The sequence below is a fragment of the Paroedura picta genome, chromosome 9 (genome assembly GCF_049243985.1).
Source record: "Paroedura picta isolate Pp20150507F chromosome 9, Ppicta_v3.0, whole genome shotgun sequence".
Taxonomy (NCBI): domain Eukaryota; kingdom Metazoa; phylum Chordata; class Lepidosauria; order Squamata; family Gekkonidae; genus Paroedura; species Paroedura picta.
Window position 1 is genome coordinate 49,026,192 of NC_135377.1, and position 16,477 is coordinate 49,042,668.

A 16,477-nucleotide genomic window follows, 5' to 3' on the forward strand; every position below is an offset into this window, starting at 1 on the left:
AATAGCTAGTGTGCTACTTAAGTCCACTGAGTGTGTATCTTTTTGGCTGGCCTTTTAAAAAATGGTTAAATTGCACATGTGCCATAAACAATACGCGTGCAATTACTCTGACATTGGCAATCAGAATTGCTTTAACATCATCCATAGAAGCCCTATTCAAATGACATCAGAAACATAGAAATCAATACCTCAGAGTTGGAATGGGTACAAGAATGCTGCCCCCTCCCCTTGCCTGATCACCAATTTGTGAGCATGACATCTACATGTGGAAGCCTCCTCGTGATCAGAACCCATACCATTGCTATCCTGATCACTGAAATGAAGTCTACATATGTATACCTTCTGTGCATGTAGAACTTGGACTTAGTAGTTGCACAGTAAGGACTGGGACCAGCTCTTAGATGCATGTTCCCCTTCTGTATGTATTGACTCTACATGTCTTGTGTTGTTCACAGAGAGCTAGTGATAAGAAATGAAGACTGATGTGATGGATCATTTTTTCTAGAGATTTGACAATGTACATTTTAGTGAATTAAAATGATTACTCTCATGGAGGGAGTGTGTTTTTACTTCTGTCATATCTAAGCCATTTTATGCATTTTTATTAAATCCTTTAGCCACTGTCTATCAGATATACTATACCAAACTATTTTCAGACCTGTAACAGGCATGTACAGCACTTTTATGATATATTTGGAGTTGGACCATAAAGGCTATGGTTTAAATCCTGATTCAGCAATGAACCTTCTATTTGGCTTTAATGTCACCTTTGGTTCTGATTTATATTAAAGACTTACTTCACAGAGATATGAGGAAGATATTTACTGCAGAACATTTGGGATGCTAAACATGGTAATAGAGGAGAGTAATAAGCAGTCACATGTAACTAAATGCACTCTACAAAAACAAGTGGAGTGGTATATATTATACTAGAAAGTGATGTATTGCATTTGACAACAACACATAGAATAAAAGATAGATGATCTTCTAATGGAAAATAAAATGTATCTATAGGAAAATGTAGTATATCTTTATTTTCCTACAGTAGACTATTTCAGTTTTTCAGAAACTTGCCACAATATTCTAACTGCCTAGATTTTTAAGTATAACCTTATATAGACCTATTATGTCACAGTTGATTTGTAGGCATGTTTATGAAAATGTAACAAATTTCTCCTTATAATCCAAAGAAATTTATTATTTTAGTACAAATTTCAATTATAAGTAGATAATTTTGAAAAATGAACACCTGCTTTTGTCATATTTTGGTGCAAAGTCAACAATAATGCAGTCTAGAAAAGAAAATTACAATGTAAAAACTGACAACTTAAAAGGTACTAGTGTGAGCCTGAACCATAGCCTTTATAGTTGTAATCTAGCTGCCTCTAAGTCCCTGTATCTATAAAAGTAATAACTCTTAACAGTTTTGTCTGAGCCTGTCTCTCTTCAATGCATTTCAGATTTGAAGCACATAAAGCAGTAAGATAACTTATCATAAAATGTCTGACAGTGCACGTATTAGAAGGGTTTACCAGGTAAAAATGCAATCTTTGTCCCAACTGCTGAAGACATTTAACTATGTTATTCTTTTGTAGATCATCTACAAGGCTGTTAGCTCCTTTGACCCAGAAATAGATTTATCCAACCAAAGTGGACGAGTTTTAAAGCATGGGAATGAAACTCACTATTTATTTTTTGGTCTGTATCCCGGGACTACATATTCTTTCACCATAAGAGCCAGTACTGCCAAAGGTTATGGACCTCCCATCACAAGCCAATTCACTACAAAGATATCAGGTATTATTTAAACTCAACACTGCTATTCTTTTAGTATGAATAGCTATTATATTCATTTTGTTGTTTACTTGGAATTTTATAACTTGAAAGTAGTATATCTACAATGCGATCCTAATCTGATGGCAACAGATGTCATCACATGGTCAGAACACTACACCCTAGGATATCATGCCCTCCCTGTTCAGGCAGCAGACACATTTTTGTCCACCCATGGAGACTTAGGGTTCCAGTCAGATTCCTGAATGCTATGCGGGACCCAATGTCTTTTGGTGACACGTTGGTGACACTAGTTGAGGACAGGCAGTCCCGCTTGTCTGCCACCATTGACAAGATCACTGTCCGACACCCTCTCCACCCTTGCCTCACACTGGCTCTGTGGTACTCCATAAAGCTGCAAGAGAAGAAGAGGGATGGCTAGAGCAACTGTGGAGAGAGACTTGCAATGAAGCTGCACGAATATCCTATCGCACGCTTATGAAGGTATATGAGATGGCACTGAAGGTGGTGAAAAGAGGTTTTCATCACTGAAATCGCGTCCGTGAGCGTGACACAATTATTTAGGCTAGTTTGGTCTCTTACTGCTCTCAAGGAAGGGCACCAATAAGGTTAGTCAATTGATTCTGAGCTGTGAGGCATTAGCGAGCGTTTTTGCAGATAAAGTCTTGTTGCTCCACCAAGCCCTACATGACATGCTTGAGACAAAAAGGGAACTGGAGGCTCCATGGCTATCACATGAGATGATGTTTAATGGCTTCAGGTGACTCTCTTTGCCCAAAGTGGACAAGTTGTCAGGGTCAGTGAGGGCGACCACTTGCCCCTGGATCCCTGCCTTTTCTGGTTGCTCAAAACACGTAGAGGCCCCATGAGGAATATTGTGAATTTCTCCATGTCAACTGGGGAGTTTTCAGTGCTGGGGCGGCGGTCTGCCCTGTACTAAAAAGAATTGTTGGACCTGCAGAACCCAGCAAGCTACCTCCCAGTCTCACATCTTGCATTTCTGGGTTAGGTGGTTGAAAGGGCTGCCGCGGACCAGCTCCTGGCATTCCTGAATGAAGCTTCATTGCTTGATCCATACCAGTCTGCTTCTGTCCTGGCGACAGGATGAAGATAGTGCTAGTCGTTCTGACAGATGATCTCCAGCACCAGCTGATAGGGGCAGTTTGGCCATCCTTGTGATGTTAGATCTGTCAGCCGTGTTATTTGAGGTCGACCACAAGTTGTTGGCCTGCTACCTTGCTGGGGCAGGGATATGAGGCACATCCTGTCAATGGCTGATATCCTTCCTTCAGAACCCGACACAGAGTTATGGTGGGAAAATTGTCATAGAATCATAGAGTTGGAAGGGGCCATACAGGCCATCTAGTCCAACCCCCTGCTCAACGCGGGATCAGCCCAAAGCATTCTAAAGCATCCAAGAAAAGTGTGTATCCAACCTTTGCTTGAAGACTGCCAGTGAGGGGGAGCTCACCACCTCCTTAGGCAGCCTATTCCACTGCTGAACTACTCTGACTTTGAAATTTTTTTTCCTGATATCTAGCCTATATCATTGTACTTGTAGTTTAAACCCATTTCTGCACGTCCTTTCCTCTGCAGCCAACGGGAACAGCATCCTGCCCTCCTCCAAGTGACAACCTTTCAAATACTTAAAGAGGGCTATCATGTCCCCTCTCAACCTCCTTTTCTCCAGGCTGGACATTCCCAAGTCCATCAACCTATCTTCATAGGGCTTGGTCCCTTGGCCCCAGATCATCCTCGTAGCTCTCCTCTGTACCCATTCAATTTTATCTATGGCCTTCTTGAAGTGAGGCCTCCAGAACTGCACACAGTACTCTAGGTGTGGTCTGACCAGTGCCATATACAATGGGACTATGACATCTTGTGATTTTGATGTGATGGCCCTATTCATACAGCTCAAAATGGCATTTGCCTTTTTTACCACTGCATCACGCTGCCTGCTCCTATTTAGTTTACAATCCACAAGTACCCCAAGGTCTCGTTCACACACAGTGTTACCTAGAAGCGTATCCCCCATCCAGTAGGCATGCTTTTCATTTTTATGACCCAGATGCAGAACTTTACACTTATCTTTATTAAATTGCATCTTGTCCTCATTTGCCCATTTTTCCATTGTGTTCAGATCTCGTTGAACTCTGTCTCTATCTTCTGGAGTATTTGCCAGTCCTCCCAATTTGATGTCATCTGCAAACTTGATGAGCAGTCCCTCCACCCCCTCATCTAGATCATTAATAAATATGTTAAAAAGTACTGGACCGAGCCCCGAGCCCTGAGGTACCCCGCTATTCACCTCCCTCCAGTCTGATAAAACGCGACAACAACTCTTTGAGTGCGGTTCTCTAACCAATTCCCTATCCACCTAACGATCTGAAAATCCAGATTGCAGTCCTTCAACTTATCCATCAGAACCTCATGGGAAACCTTATCAAAAGCTTTACTAAAATCCAAGTAAACAACATCAACCGAATTTCCACGATCCAGCAAACCTGTTACTTGGTCAAAAAAGGAAACCAGGTTGGGCTGACAGGACCTGTTGGGGACAAATCCATGCTGAGTTCCTTGGATCACCAAATTGTCCTCCAGATGTTTGCAGATTGCTCCCTTTAATATCTGCTCCATTATCTTCCCCACAACAGAGGTCAGACTTACTGGTCTGTAGTTTCCCCGGTCATGCCGCTTTTAAATCCCTTGGGTTCCACAAGGGATGGTTCTCTCCCCTACATTATTTTTATCTGCCCTCTGGCCCAGCTGGTCTGGAGTTATGGGCTGAGATGTCACCAATATGCGGATGACACCCAGCTCTATCTCCTAAAGGATGGATGTCCAGATTCCCTCCCAGATATAGTTGCCAGATGTTTGGAAAGCTGTAGCTGGATGGTTAGAGCCAAGTTTCCAGAAATTCAACTCCTCCAAGATAGAGGTCCTGTGGCTGGGGAAGAAGGGGCCATACCGGGAAACACGGATGACCACTCTAGCTGGGGTACAGCTTAACATCTCACTCTCAGCCAGGAATTTGGACATGATCCTGGATGCCTCCTTGTCAATGGAGGCCCAGGTCCAGAGTAGCCTGTTCGGTATACTTCCATCTATGCCATACAAGGCTACTAGCACCCTTTCTAAACAGGAAATATACTAGTTGGCTAGGACATGGAAGACTTAAATTTCCATACAAACACAAGCCAAACAGGGAGGTCTTAGCTAAGTCATTATCCACTCTCTAGTTGTGTGAATTCAATAACAGCTGTAAAGCCTTTGGAAGGGCAATTAATACCATGATAATAAATCATCCGCCAAGACTGGCTTCTAGAGGTATTAGTCCATGAGATAACTGCAGTCTGCATGAAGCTCATGTTACATGCAAACCCGGCAATAGCAAAATGTAGGTACCATGCATAGCAATTCACTTCCCTCTTTTGAAAAGGTTGTGAGGGGGAGGCTGCATCAGCCTCTGCATTTTAAAATAGTCTTTGTGTTCTGCAGAAGGATATTTTAAAACAGGATTTTTAGAATCACATGAAAGATACAAATTATGTGACTGCTTCCTTTGTTCTTGTTTTTTCCTAGCACCCTCTATGCCACCTTATGAACTGGAAACACCTTTAAATCAAACTGACAGTACTGTGACAGTTACGTTGAAGCCTGCACAGAGCAGAGGCGCTCCAGTGAGGTATGGTGGGGCTGGGAAGCTTTACAAGATTAAAACAAAATCAATTAATTTTTGACAGCATCTTCTGGTTGTGGTGGTGGTTGTTTTACACAGCAATCAGTGTTTAAATCTGTGTTTGCATTATCTCTAATTAACTTAAATAACAGACGAGGAAAGAAAACGCTTTGATATGGAGTGTTGTATGAAGGATTTCAAAGATAGTTCTTTGAAAATAAGGAACAAAGCTGCAGTGCTGTTATGTGGGTGGCTTCTTTACACTTTTAAGGTAATTGCTCACTGCAGTGTTTATGAGTTCAAGGACACATCATTATTTTCATCCTCTTCTACTATATTTTCAATAGCCATTCTCTCTTTTTTTCCACTTTCAGTTTTAATCACCCTTATTTCAGGTAATCAGCTGAGACAAAGTTAGGAGTTTTAAAACGAAATTGCATCATGGCCAACATAATGCTCCAGAAAACATAGTATTTTAAAGCTTACCTAGAAGGATTTTCAGCAGTCTACTTGAGATGGTATATTGTAGAGACTGCATTACAAATGAGGTAGCCCCATATTAAAATCCTATTCCATTTATTACATTTTGTTCCTAGCTCTAGTAGGGTATAAACAAAGGCAACTCCTCCTTGTAATGAAATAAGGCAGTGGTCCCCAAACTTTTTATCACTGGGGACTGGTCAACGCTTGACAATAGTACTGAGGCCCAGGGGGGGGGTAGTCTTTTGCCGAGGGATGTCACCACCGTCTGAGTTCCTGCTCTGCTTGCAGTTCTGCCGGCACACCTGATTTCCTGCTGCCCACTGGGGGGCACTGTCAGCAGCCGCTGTGCAGTGCCACGCCGAGGGGGAGCCCCAGCCATGACGGCCGCCAGAGAGCACCAAAGGTGAGCTGGTGGCAGAGTGGCAGGGCAGCCCCCGAGGCAGCATCTGAGGAGGAGGAGGAGCCGCGGCCCAGTACTGACTGATCAATGGACTGGTACCGGACCCTGGACTGGGGGTTGGGGACCACTGAAATAAGGGATGTGAATGTGTGGGGTAGATTCTTAGATCAGAGAGTTGTACCTTGCCTCATCCTGAGTCTTTCCAATTCTAGTAGCTTGTTGGGTGTTTTCTCCCCTAGCCAGTCTCCAAAGTTGGCCAGGCTGGTAGAAAAATGATGAAAGAAGCAGAGTATAGTGAATTGAGGCTTGTATAGTGAGTTGAGGCTTAGTGAAGCATTCTTTTCCTCTGCTAACACCAACCAAACATCCCTCCTCCAAAAACCTTCTGGGAAAGGAAGATCTCTCATGATAAGGTGGCATATAGCATGCCACAGCAGTAGGATGAAACATGGTTTTACCTCCCTGACACCTATCAGATACCTTTTCCCACTAAGACTAGTTGAGGATCCCAAGAAAGGATCACATGGCAGTTGCTGTCTGTTTTCACTCTGCAATTGAGAACAAGGATGCTTTCCTTTCTTTGCCTGACTGTTTTTTCTCATATCCCATTACAAATCACAGACATACACAAAAAGTGGTTGAAGTATCTGAAGCTGCAATTAGTTTAAACAGCTATCTGTTGGGTTACGAAATTCATGCAGTTGAGCATCACATGCATTTTGGCCCTTAAAGAAAATACAGTTTCTCAGCTTTAGCGTTATTTGGAGACGAGCTTCAAAGCCCATTCCTAAGAACAGGCCTTGAAAGGGTCCCTTCCCCTGGGCCCTGGCCAGGCAGTTTAAGGTGGCCTTGGGCAGCAGCTTGCGGCCAGATCAAGTGGGGCGGGTGGGGGCTGGGCAGCTCATTAGCAGGGCCGACAGAGCTCCTCAGCAGTCAGCAGGCCAGGAGGCTCTCGTCAGCAGGCCCAGCCTAGCAGGCCAAGAGGCCCTCGTTAGGAGGCCCTCCACCATGACCCTTTGCCCAGGGCCTTTCCCCTTACCTGCTGCTGGCTCCAGGCACTGAGGATCTGAGAGCAAAGAGGCTAGAATCCAGGGACAGAGGGCGGGAGTTGCAGGGGCAGGGCCAATCAGGGCAAAGCTGGCTGCACCCTGATTGGCCTTATTCCAACTTGGACAGCCGGACACATCCCACCCCTTAGGCTGTTTCATAAATATATAGAAGAGCAACAATGGATAAGGATAATATGGACTTGGTGGATATAAGGTTGAAAATTAAAGCATTCTTTATTTTATACTTAGATGTATTCTGAGTTCAGTATTGCTTTATCAAATCAGCCCTCTGCTATTAACTCCTTGCACACAAGCATGGTTTGAGTGAACAATAATGGGAAGATAAACACATCTGTATTAATTCAGTGTGTTTCTGTGGGGTGGAGGGAGGGAGTTGACTGGAAGTTCCCTGTAGATTGTTTCCTTCATCTGTATTCATTGTCAGATAGAAAAATGTAGCTGTACTTTATTTATGCACTCCACTAAGTGCAATGGCTGTCTATTGATTCTGTTGTAGCCACCCAGTTAATGCAGATTCTTGGAACTGCGCTTAACTTTTTCAGTGTAAATGATTGTTGTCGTTTTATTGATCAAAGCATCAGCTCTGTCACATAAAAATCTTTAATTCCTCTGATGGATAGAGGGAAAGGAGGGAAGAGAGTAAGCACAAATTCTAGCATATTGGTGTCCTGATTTGCTTGTTTACAGTTTTACTGCCTTTTCTTTTTACACTGGGAAAATATAAAATAAGTGTGTGACTGGTTCTAGTTTTTATCTAGTCAATCACAGTTGCAACTGCAGCATAATGAAGAAATTGCTGCTTGGATGTATGACTTGTTTCAAAGAAGCCAAGTTTATAGACATGTTCTGAAACCAGCTTCTATCACTCAATGTAAAGGTAATGCCCCCTCCCCCCAAAAAATCCTAATTGTCCATTGTGTTGTAGAAGCATAGATTCACAGGGCAATTTTCGTCAACCTCCATGTTTAGGGTAGGAAGATGAGTCCTTAGTGGAAAAGGAGGAGGAGAACTCATCCCAAAGCCGTTCCTTGGCAGTCCCTTTCTGTGAATCTGGTGTTTTGTGGCTTCCCCAGAGAAAAACTGAATTAGCACTGGTGCTGCCCTCTAAACCAGCAAGGCCCTTAGGCCAGGAGGCTCCAGCAGGGCCCTACCCACTGCCAGACTCATCATGGTCTGCTAAAGGTCCTTAGGAGCAGAGAAGGTGACAGGCAAGGACTGAGGCTTAGACCAGATGCAGTGCATGTGGAAACCCCAGGTCTGTCCTCTGCTGAGGGAATGCTTGGAGAAACCAGTAAGTTATTACTACTCCTCATGAGTAAAGGAGCTGACTCACCTTGTGCAGAGGAGCTTAGCACAGGACCTGTAAGGAAATTCTCTAAATAAGGCTGTAATGAAGCTAAAGCCAGTATCGGTGGTGTGATGTTTTGTTTTTGCTGATGTTGCTACTAGTTTCCTGACTTTCTTGGGATTGATTTATGGTACTTCATTACCTGACCCTTGGACTGTGTTTGGATTCTGGCTTAACATGTTCTCCGATGCTGGACTGAGAACCTGAACTGCCTTCTAACCTTTCATTTGGATTGTGTTATTGAATCCTGGACTCTGGTATTGAATTATGACACCCTGCAGTTGCTGAGACTTGGCTCCCACCTGATAGCCATGACATTAGTGCATTCTTTATTTACACAGATTTGAATCCTAATGAAGTACAGATAGGATTCATTAATGGAAGAGATTTTTGCTGGTTGCAGACCCCTTATCCCTCTGGCCTTCAATTAGTGTGATTTAAATAGTTTTCAATCATTGTCTAATCTGACTCTCTTGTTTACCTTTCAGCTTTTTAAACCTATCTCCCTCATTTTTGTAAAGTTCCTTCTTTTGAAATCAAATGTTGCTGTATTGGACTTTAGGGGTAATTTACCATTAACCTCAGTGTTACACTTAATAGTGCTGTGGTCACTGTTCCTCTCTCACCGGATCTTGAGATCTGCTCAGAACCAAGCCCAAGATAATAGCCAGCTGGTTGGTTCTGTCACTGTTCCAGAGCACTGTCATTTATGATGCCTACAACATGACTTAAGTGCATGTTATCCATTCAATGTGAAGGTCAGTGTAATAACACCTGCTTTATTTACCTTATTTATTTCCTTCTGTATTTCAAAATGAGCCTCAAGGATTTGATTAGGTGGGCCATAGTACAGCTCCACTTTAAATGACTCTTAGGGCCCAGTATTTCCACCCATATTGCTTCTGTTGGGGAGTTAATTCCCTTGAAGTCTTCTAACTTATTGGATTCCATGCTTTTTTGATTTACAATACAACCCCAACCCATCCCTCCCTGTCAGGCCAAGGCCTTCCCCTGATGTTGCTGCCTTGTACTGGCATTCAGAGGGTTATTGCCTGTGCATGTGGAGGTTCCCTCTAGTCAAAATGGCTAATAGCTGCTGATAGACTTAACCTGCATGAATCTTTCTAATTCTCTTTAAAAGCCATCCATGCCTGTGGCCATTGCTACATGCTCTTGAAGTAGATTCTACGTTTTAATCACTCATTGAAGCTGGAGAAGCTGGTTTGTTTCTTATCTGTAAGTTAATTATTGTTAAATGTGTTTTTGGTAATCTGTCCTAAATGTCCTGAAACTGGACATCAGGTTCTTTAGGTGTTGTAAGTTTGTTTATACCTTTTTGTACTACTATTGTTTTTGAGATGGAGTGATCAGAACTGTATACAGTATTACACATGTAACTTATCACTGATGTATACAAAAGCCTTAAAATACTGGAAGTAAAAACTTACTGGATCCTTAAAATACTGGATGTTTTGTTTTAAATTCTTTTCTAATATCTAGCATAGAATTTGCTTTTACTATTAAGGCAGATATCTGTTTATATTCAAGTGGGTAGCCATGTTGGTCTGAAGTAATAGACTATTGGTACCTTTAAGACTGACTAAGGTTTATTCAAGGTGTAACACTTGTGTACATGAAAACTTACACCTGGAATAACTCTTAATTGGTCTTAAAGGTGCTCTTGGACTCAGCCTTCATCCATTTTAATTTTAAAAATTTACATCTAGTTCAGCAGTGGAATAGGCTGCCTAAGGAGGTGGTGAGCTCCCCCTCACTGACAGTCTTCAAGCAAAGGTTGGATGCACACTTTTCTTGGATGCTTTGGGCTGATCCTTCGTTGAGCAGGGGGTTGGACTAGATGGCCTGTATGGCCCCTTCCAACTCTAAGATTCTATTTCTTTGCTCATCAGCCACTACCATTTCAGAACCATCAGTATATCTGTAAAGTAAGGATTTTGTTGTTGTTGTTTTTTAAAAAAACATTTTAAACAATTGGGCTGTATTTTTCTTTCTTTACCATTACTGTTCATTGATCCCGAACAGCCTTTGGATGTACTTTGAGATACCATATGATAGATTAAGTTACATAATAGTTCTTGCATAAGCTAGTCATTTATTTATATATATCTGCCATGAACATTCTTCCTTGTTGTTTTTGTTTTATTTAGAAAAAAATATTATTTAAGGTTCCATAAAGTTGTGGACATGAAAGAGAAACTACAGGGTCATCTCCTGCTATCATTGCCTGCAAACTGCCTCTGAATTATGGCTTTGCAGGCCATACAATAAACCAAACAATGGTTCAGTGAGTTTGTGATATCAAAGTGATGGAGCTTTATTGATGTCCATAATTGTTGTTGCTTTATGGCAAACGAGTACTCTTATTTATGGTCAAATGGTCAATTTCACTTACATTGACAGAACACTGCAGTAATTACTTACGTTGTAAAAAATGTTGCATTTTGTTTTTTGTTATGCAGTAGCACTTGCCCTTGAATTTTTCATGACTAGAATTCATTGTTTGATGCAGGTTGACTACATGTCATAATGATTTCTTGGGGAAGTTAAATGACACATTCTGTACATGTTTTAAGTGCAGTGGTCACAGACAAAAAGCTGTGTAAGATAAGTTTTCAATAATTATGCCACATTAAAAATCCACACAATATTTTTATAAAGAGTGGCTTCCACCAGTAAAAATGGTGGCAACTCAGAAAAAGGAGGATATAGCTGCAAAGTGGGTGGATGTTGGCTGCATCTTTAACAATGCGATATTACAGACTCCCCAAAACCAACAAAGGTTATCTGAAAAAAACTGGGTAAAGAGTAAAAAGGTAAACGTATCCCCTGTGCAAGCACTGGGCCATGTCTCATCCTTGGGGTGACGCCCTCCAGCGTTTGCATGGCAGACTCAATACGGGATGATTTGCCAGTGCCTTCCCCAGTCATTACCGTTTACCCCCCAGCAAGCTGGGTACTCATTTTACCAACCTCGGAAGGATGGAAGGCTGAGTCAACCTTGAGCCGGCTGCTGGGATCGAACTCCCAGCCTCATGGACAGACAGCTTCAGACAGCATGTCGCTGCCTTACCACTCTGCGCCACAAGAGACTTATTGGGTAAAGAGTAAGGATCAGCAAATAATGTGTGTAAGCTAGAGGAAAAACCAATGCAGGAAAACCTCCATGCAGACATATGTTTCCTCTGGTGACACCACTGACCTTTTTGCTCAAGATGGGCACAATGATGGCTTGTTTGTTATTCTGACTTATTCTCTTCCTGTCCCCTATCCTACTGCAGCTGGTTGGTGATGCCTGAATGTATATTCTGTTGCCACTGTTACAGTAGCATAACTAGTATTACTCTGCAATCTTTCCTGTGAAAAGCTTTCTTTCTGTAATACCCATCATTTGTGCTGAAAGAGTAATCACTGACATTCCAGCAGATTTCATAACAGCAGAACAGTCCTAGGTAAAAAGTAAGCTGTTCACCCAGATTTTGCATTAACACTGCAGTCTATTCCTATACTGTAAAAATGTAGGGAACAGTTGCACATACTGCAACACAGCGAAGGTTTTTAAAATAGCAGGAGACAGTAGGGCAGTAAAGAAAAAATTACATTTGGACAGCTGCAGTCAACTACCATTCCATATTTAAGTTTCTGTCCTACTTTTTGTGAGCATTAGTTGCCAGCTATTTCTGGTGGAATGTGTCTTTATGTGCAGTTGGTACAATCCACAGTACATCTTCAGTTAGTGTTGCTAGGAAGTAAGTGCTGATTGCCCGTCCAAATTTAATGATTGGCTTCTACTTATTATGGCTTCCCAGCTCAGCAGTAGTGGTCTGGCCTGCCAATGAGTCTGCTTTGTAGGGACAAAGACATTCTGTCTTTTTCTTTTGGAATTTGTTTATGAGGAAAAACAACAACTGATTCTAACATCACTAGTGAAAACAGTGAAAGGTTGACTGCTGTGTGTGTGTGTGTGTGTGTGTGTGTGTGTGTGTGTATATGTATATATATATATATATGTATATATATGTATATTTAATTTAATGATTGCATCTTGAGCTAGAATGAAGACGTTTTAAAATTTATTTTATATGCATCATGTTCAGTTGTATGTGTTTATCTTTGCTGTGTGCCAATAAAGGTTTATTATTATTATTATTATTATTATTATTATTATTATTATTATTATTATTATTATTATTTAAACTATGCTTTGGAGAAGGGTTTTCTTTCTTTGGATCTTGGCAACTAGAACATTTGAGGCTTGAACAATAAATATGGAACTTTGTTCTATTTATACCCTCAACAATTTTCAGTATTCCTTCAAAAGTGGAATTAATCCATACAAAATAAAGCAGATTAAAAATCTTAGAAATTATATTTGCATTGTTATAAGTCTCACAAATGTAAATTCATGAAAAATATTTTATGCTTCCAAATTTCAAACTGCATCACTGTTATAGTCTTACTGGAAACTAAATAACTATCTGAAAGAATCCTTAATTATCAAACATTTAATTATTCTGGAAATTTACATAGTTATTACAGTTTGCAACTATAGTTAAGATAATCAAACTCTATGCTTTATTAAAATATGTGAGAAAATGGTTATCACTTGTAGTTTAAACAGGGCAAGTTTATGCATGTAGCATGTGCTATGGGCCCTGTGCTTCCAGGGGCCCCATACAGTGCTTCCCCCCCATGGATCAGGTCAGTAACTTCTCTTTACCCCCCTTTTCCCTCAACCTTTTATGGTATAAGGATGTTAGGATTGCATCATCAAAGTGCTAGGATAGAAAGGAAGGTTGCTGCATTGTGCAGGGACAGCCCTATAAAGTTGGAGCCAAGGGACTGGGCTGAATCTGCACTTACTTTGTTTATTCCATTGTGGATCCTGCTGAATCCAGATCAATTTGAACTCTGGTCTTCCTCTCCCCCCCCCCTTCCCACTGAAAGAGAAAAGTGTTCTGTACATGCTTTGGGAGGCTCAGAAAGGGAGGGGGGAACCAAGCGCAGAAGGAGCCTCTTTTCTTGAATGGGGGGGGAGGATTAGAGACGGCAGAGGAGGGGGGAAACCACGAGGCAAACCTCTACCGACAGAAGTTGGGGTTTCTGCAGCTTCTGCTGAGAGAAAATTAGGGCTTCCCCTTTAAGAAAAGTTTACAGCCTTGTCCAATCAGGGCTTCTCTACCACAGACCTCAGTAACAAATGCAAAGCAGGCATTGGCTCTGCATGCTTTCCCATGCTTTCTCAATCCAATTCTTCAAATACTGAGGGTCAAAAGCACTCTAAGATATTGCAGGATAAAGGTAGGGCTACTCTGGATCAATCATGCTTGTTGCAGAGGGAAAATTTAAATTGGACAAAATCAAAATGGAAATTGCATTCAGTGAAGATGGCAGGGACTGAATCGACCTGGGATTGGAATAAAAGCTCCGTGCAGACTCCACCCTGGTGGGAAAAGAGTGCATGTGCACATGCACACTTTTTTGCATTGCAGCAAGGATAAGAAGACGCTCATATCGTCCTCCTCCATATGAGCCTGGTCTCTTTTTCACCCACTGCTGCTGCTCCTTTCTCCATGTCCTGCGCTCATGTTGCTTCTACTGCCTCCTGCATAGGACTGCAAACAATGCAGCAGCAGGTGAGTTGGAAGCTCTCTCCTTCACTCCTTCCAAAACACTCTTGGCAAGAGGCTTGATTGATGGAGCTCTTTAAGGACACTTGGAATGACACTTTGCTACTCCTATAGCCTCTCTGCTCTTTCCGTACTCATGCTCTGCTAGGGTCCCACAAATTCTCAGACTGGCTCTGAGTTTAAAGTATAGCTTGAATAGCATGGCTTTGAATATCAAAAAAAGCAAATTTTCCTTCCTTCCTGTTATTTATAGTCCACTTTTCTCACTGGGACTGAAGGTAATTATACAATTTACAGCTCTACAAAAGTTTCTGTTTAAGAGAGATGAAATGATTGACAAGGCATAGACCAAGCTACATATATTAGGAGAATTTGTCATTATTATATTACATTTCAGTACCTGTAAACCAAAGGTCCAGTGGAATTACTGAGCAAATTGCTTTGCCATGAATCCAAAGTTTTAAACTTTAGTTATTTTTTAATAAAAGCATTATTAGACTACTTTTCTAACTTTGATAATTTATTAGCAAATGTCTTTATGAATTCTTTGGTTTACTAGTATATATAAACATATGAGAAAGGAGAGTAACTTTTTAAATTCGCTTATTTACCAATATAAGATGATTAATGCAAACTGTCATTTCTCCCCATCCCACACTATAAAAGAAAATAGAAAAAGCTACAGAACTGTACAATTATGAAGGAGAGATGGGAGTTAATTAGGTTTGCTGGGGTACAAGTTGATTTTTATAGATGGAAACTAACAAACTAGATGAGGAGAAACTAGATGTGTTCCCTACCATCTAAAACCAACATTTCTAGGGCCAGTGTAGTATAGTGGTTAAACTGTCAGAGGAGGATGTTGGAGCCTAAATTTTGTATCCTCAGTTTGCTATGGCTCATTAGGTGACTTTGAACCAGTCACTCACTCTCTCAGCTTAACCTTCCATACAAGAGTTGTTGTTTTGAGGATAAGATGGATAAGGGGAAAATGAGGTAGTAAGTTGTTTTGATTCCCTGTTTGGGAGAAAAGCCAGGTATATATATGAATAAATATATTTGAGCTTCTGTGGGTCAGTTCAGATTTGTATCTTCATTAGAAATGACCAAAGCGGCTGAAGTGCTCTACAGCAGGAGTAGTCAACCTGTGGTCCTCCAGATGTTCATGGATTATATTGCGTTTGCTGGCAGGGGCTCATGGGAATGGTAGTCCATGAACATCTGGAGAACCACAGGTTGACTATCCCTGCTCTACAGCTCAGATTTACTCTATCTTTGAGAATAGGAATAGGGCTTTGCTCACTGTAGAATCAGATTTCCTGCTGTTTTGTCCAATGTACCAGTGGTCCCCAACCTGCGGTCCGCAGCCCGGTGCTCGGCTGCGAAGGCCAGGGTGCCGGGGCTGGTTCCCTCTCCCCGCCCCCCCACAGTAAAAAACTTCCCGGGCCGCAAGCTTGCGGCCCGGGAAGCTTCTTACTGCGGGAGGGGGTAGAGGGAATCAGGGCCGTGCCGCGCATCGAAAGTGCTGCACATGTGTGATTTTGACCGCGCATGCGCGCTGCGCGGGCGGGGCAGTTGCCCCACCGGTCCCCAGCCGGAAAAAGGTTGGGGACCACTGCAATATACAATCGATGATGGTAGCATATAATTGATCCCCATTATTTCTGAAGGGGGGGCAATTCTTTGTGGAGGTGCATACTAGAAAACATAGTATCCTTGTTATAATTTTGGTATCCCACTATTCTGTAAAGCAATTGCATACTGTTTGGATCCTCTATACAGTGTTCCCCAACCTTTTTATCACCGGGGACTGGTTCACACTTGACAATTTTACTGAGGCCCGGGGGGGTAGTCTTTTGCCGAGGGATGTTGCCGTCACCACCTGAGCCCCTGCTCCACTTGCTTTCCTGCTGGTGCCCCTGACTTCCCGCCGCCCACTGGGGGGCGCTGCCAGCAGCACCTGAACAGTGCCACGCCAAGGGGGAGCCCCAGCCATGGCGGCTGCCAGAGAGCACCAAAGGTGAGCCGGCGGCAGAGTGACAGGGCAGCTCCCAA

At 42.2% G+C, this 16,477-nt stretch overlaps 1 protein-coding gene across 1 annotated transcript in view; it reads left to right on the plus strand.

Annotated features, from left to right (window-relative positions):
- The window catches only part of PTPRM (protein tyrosine phosphatase receptor type M), a 525,104-nt gene that overhangs the window by 291,409 nt on the left and 217,218 nt on the right, over positions 1–16,477 (plus strand). Inside the window, exons 10-11 of the mRNA XM_077352746.1 lie at positions 1,596–1,797; positions 5,377–5,479. Coding sequence (XP_077208861.1) covers positions 1,596–1,797; positions 5,377–5,479 — 305 coding nt within the window. The remainder of the gene's footprint in view (positions 1–1,595; positions 1,798–5,376; positions 5,480–16,477) is intronic.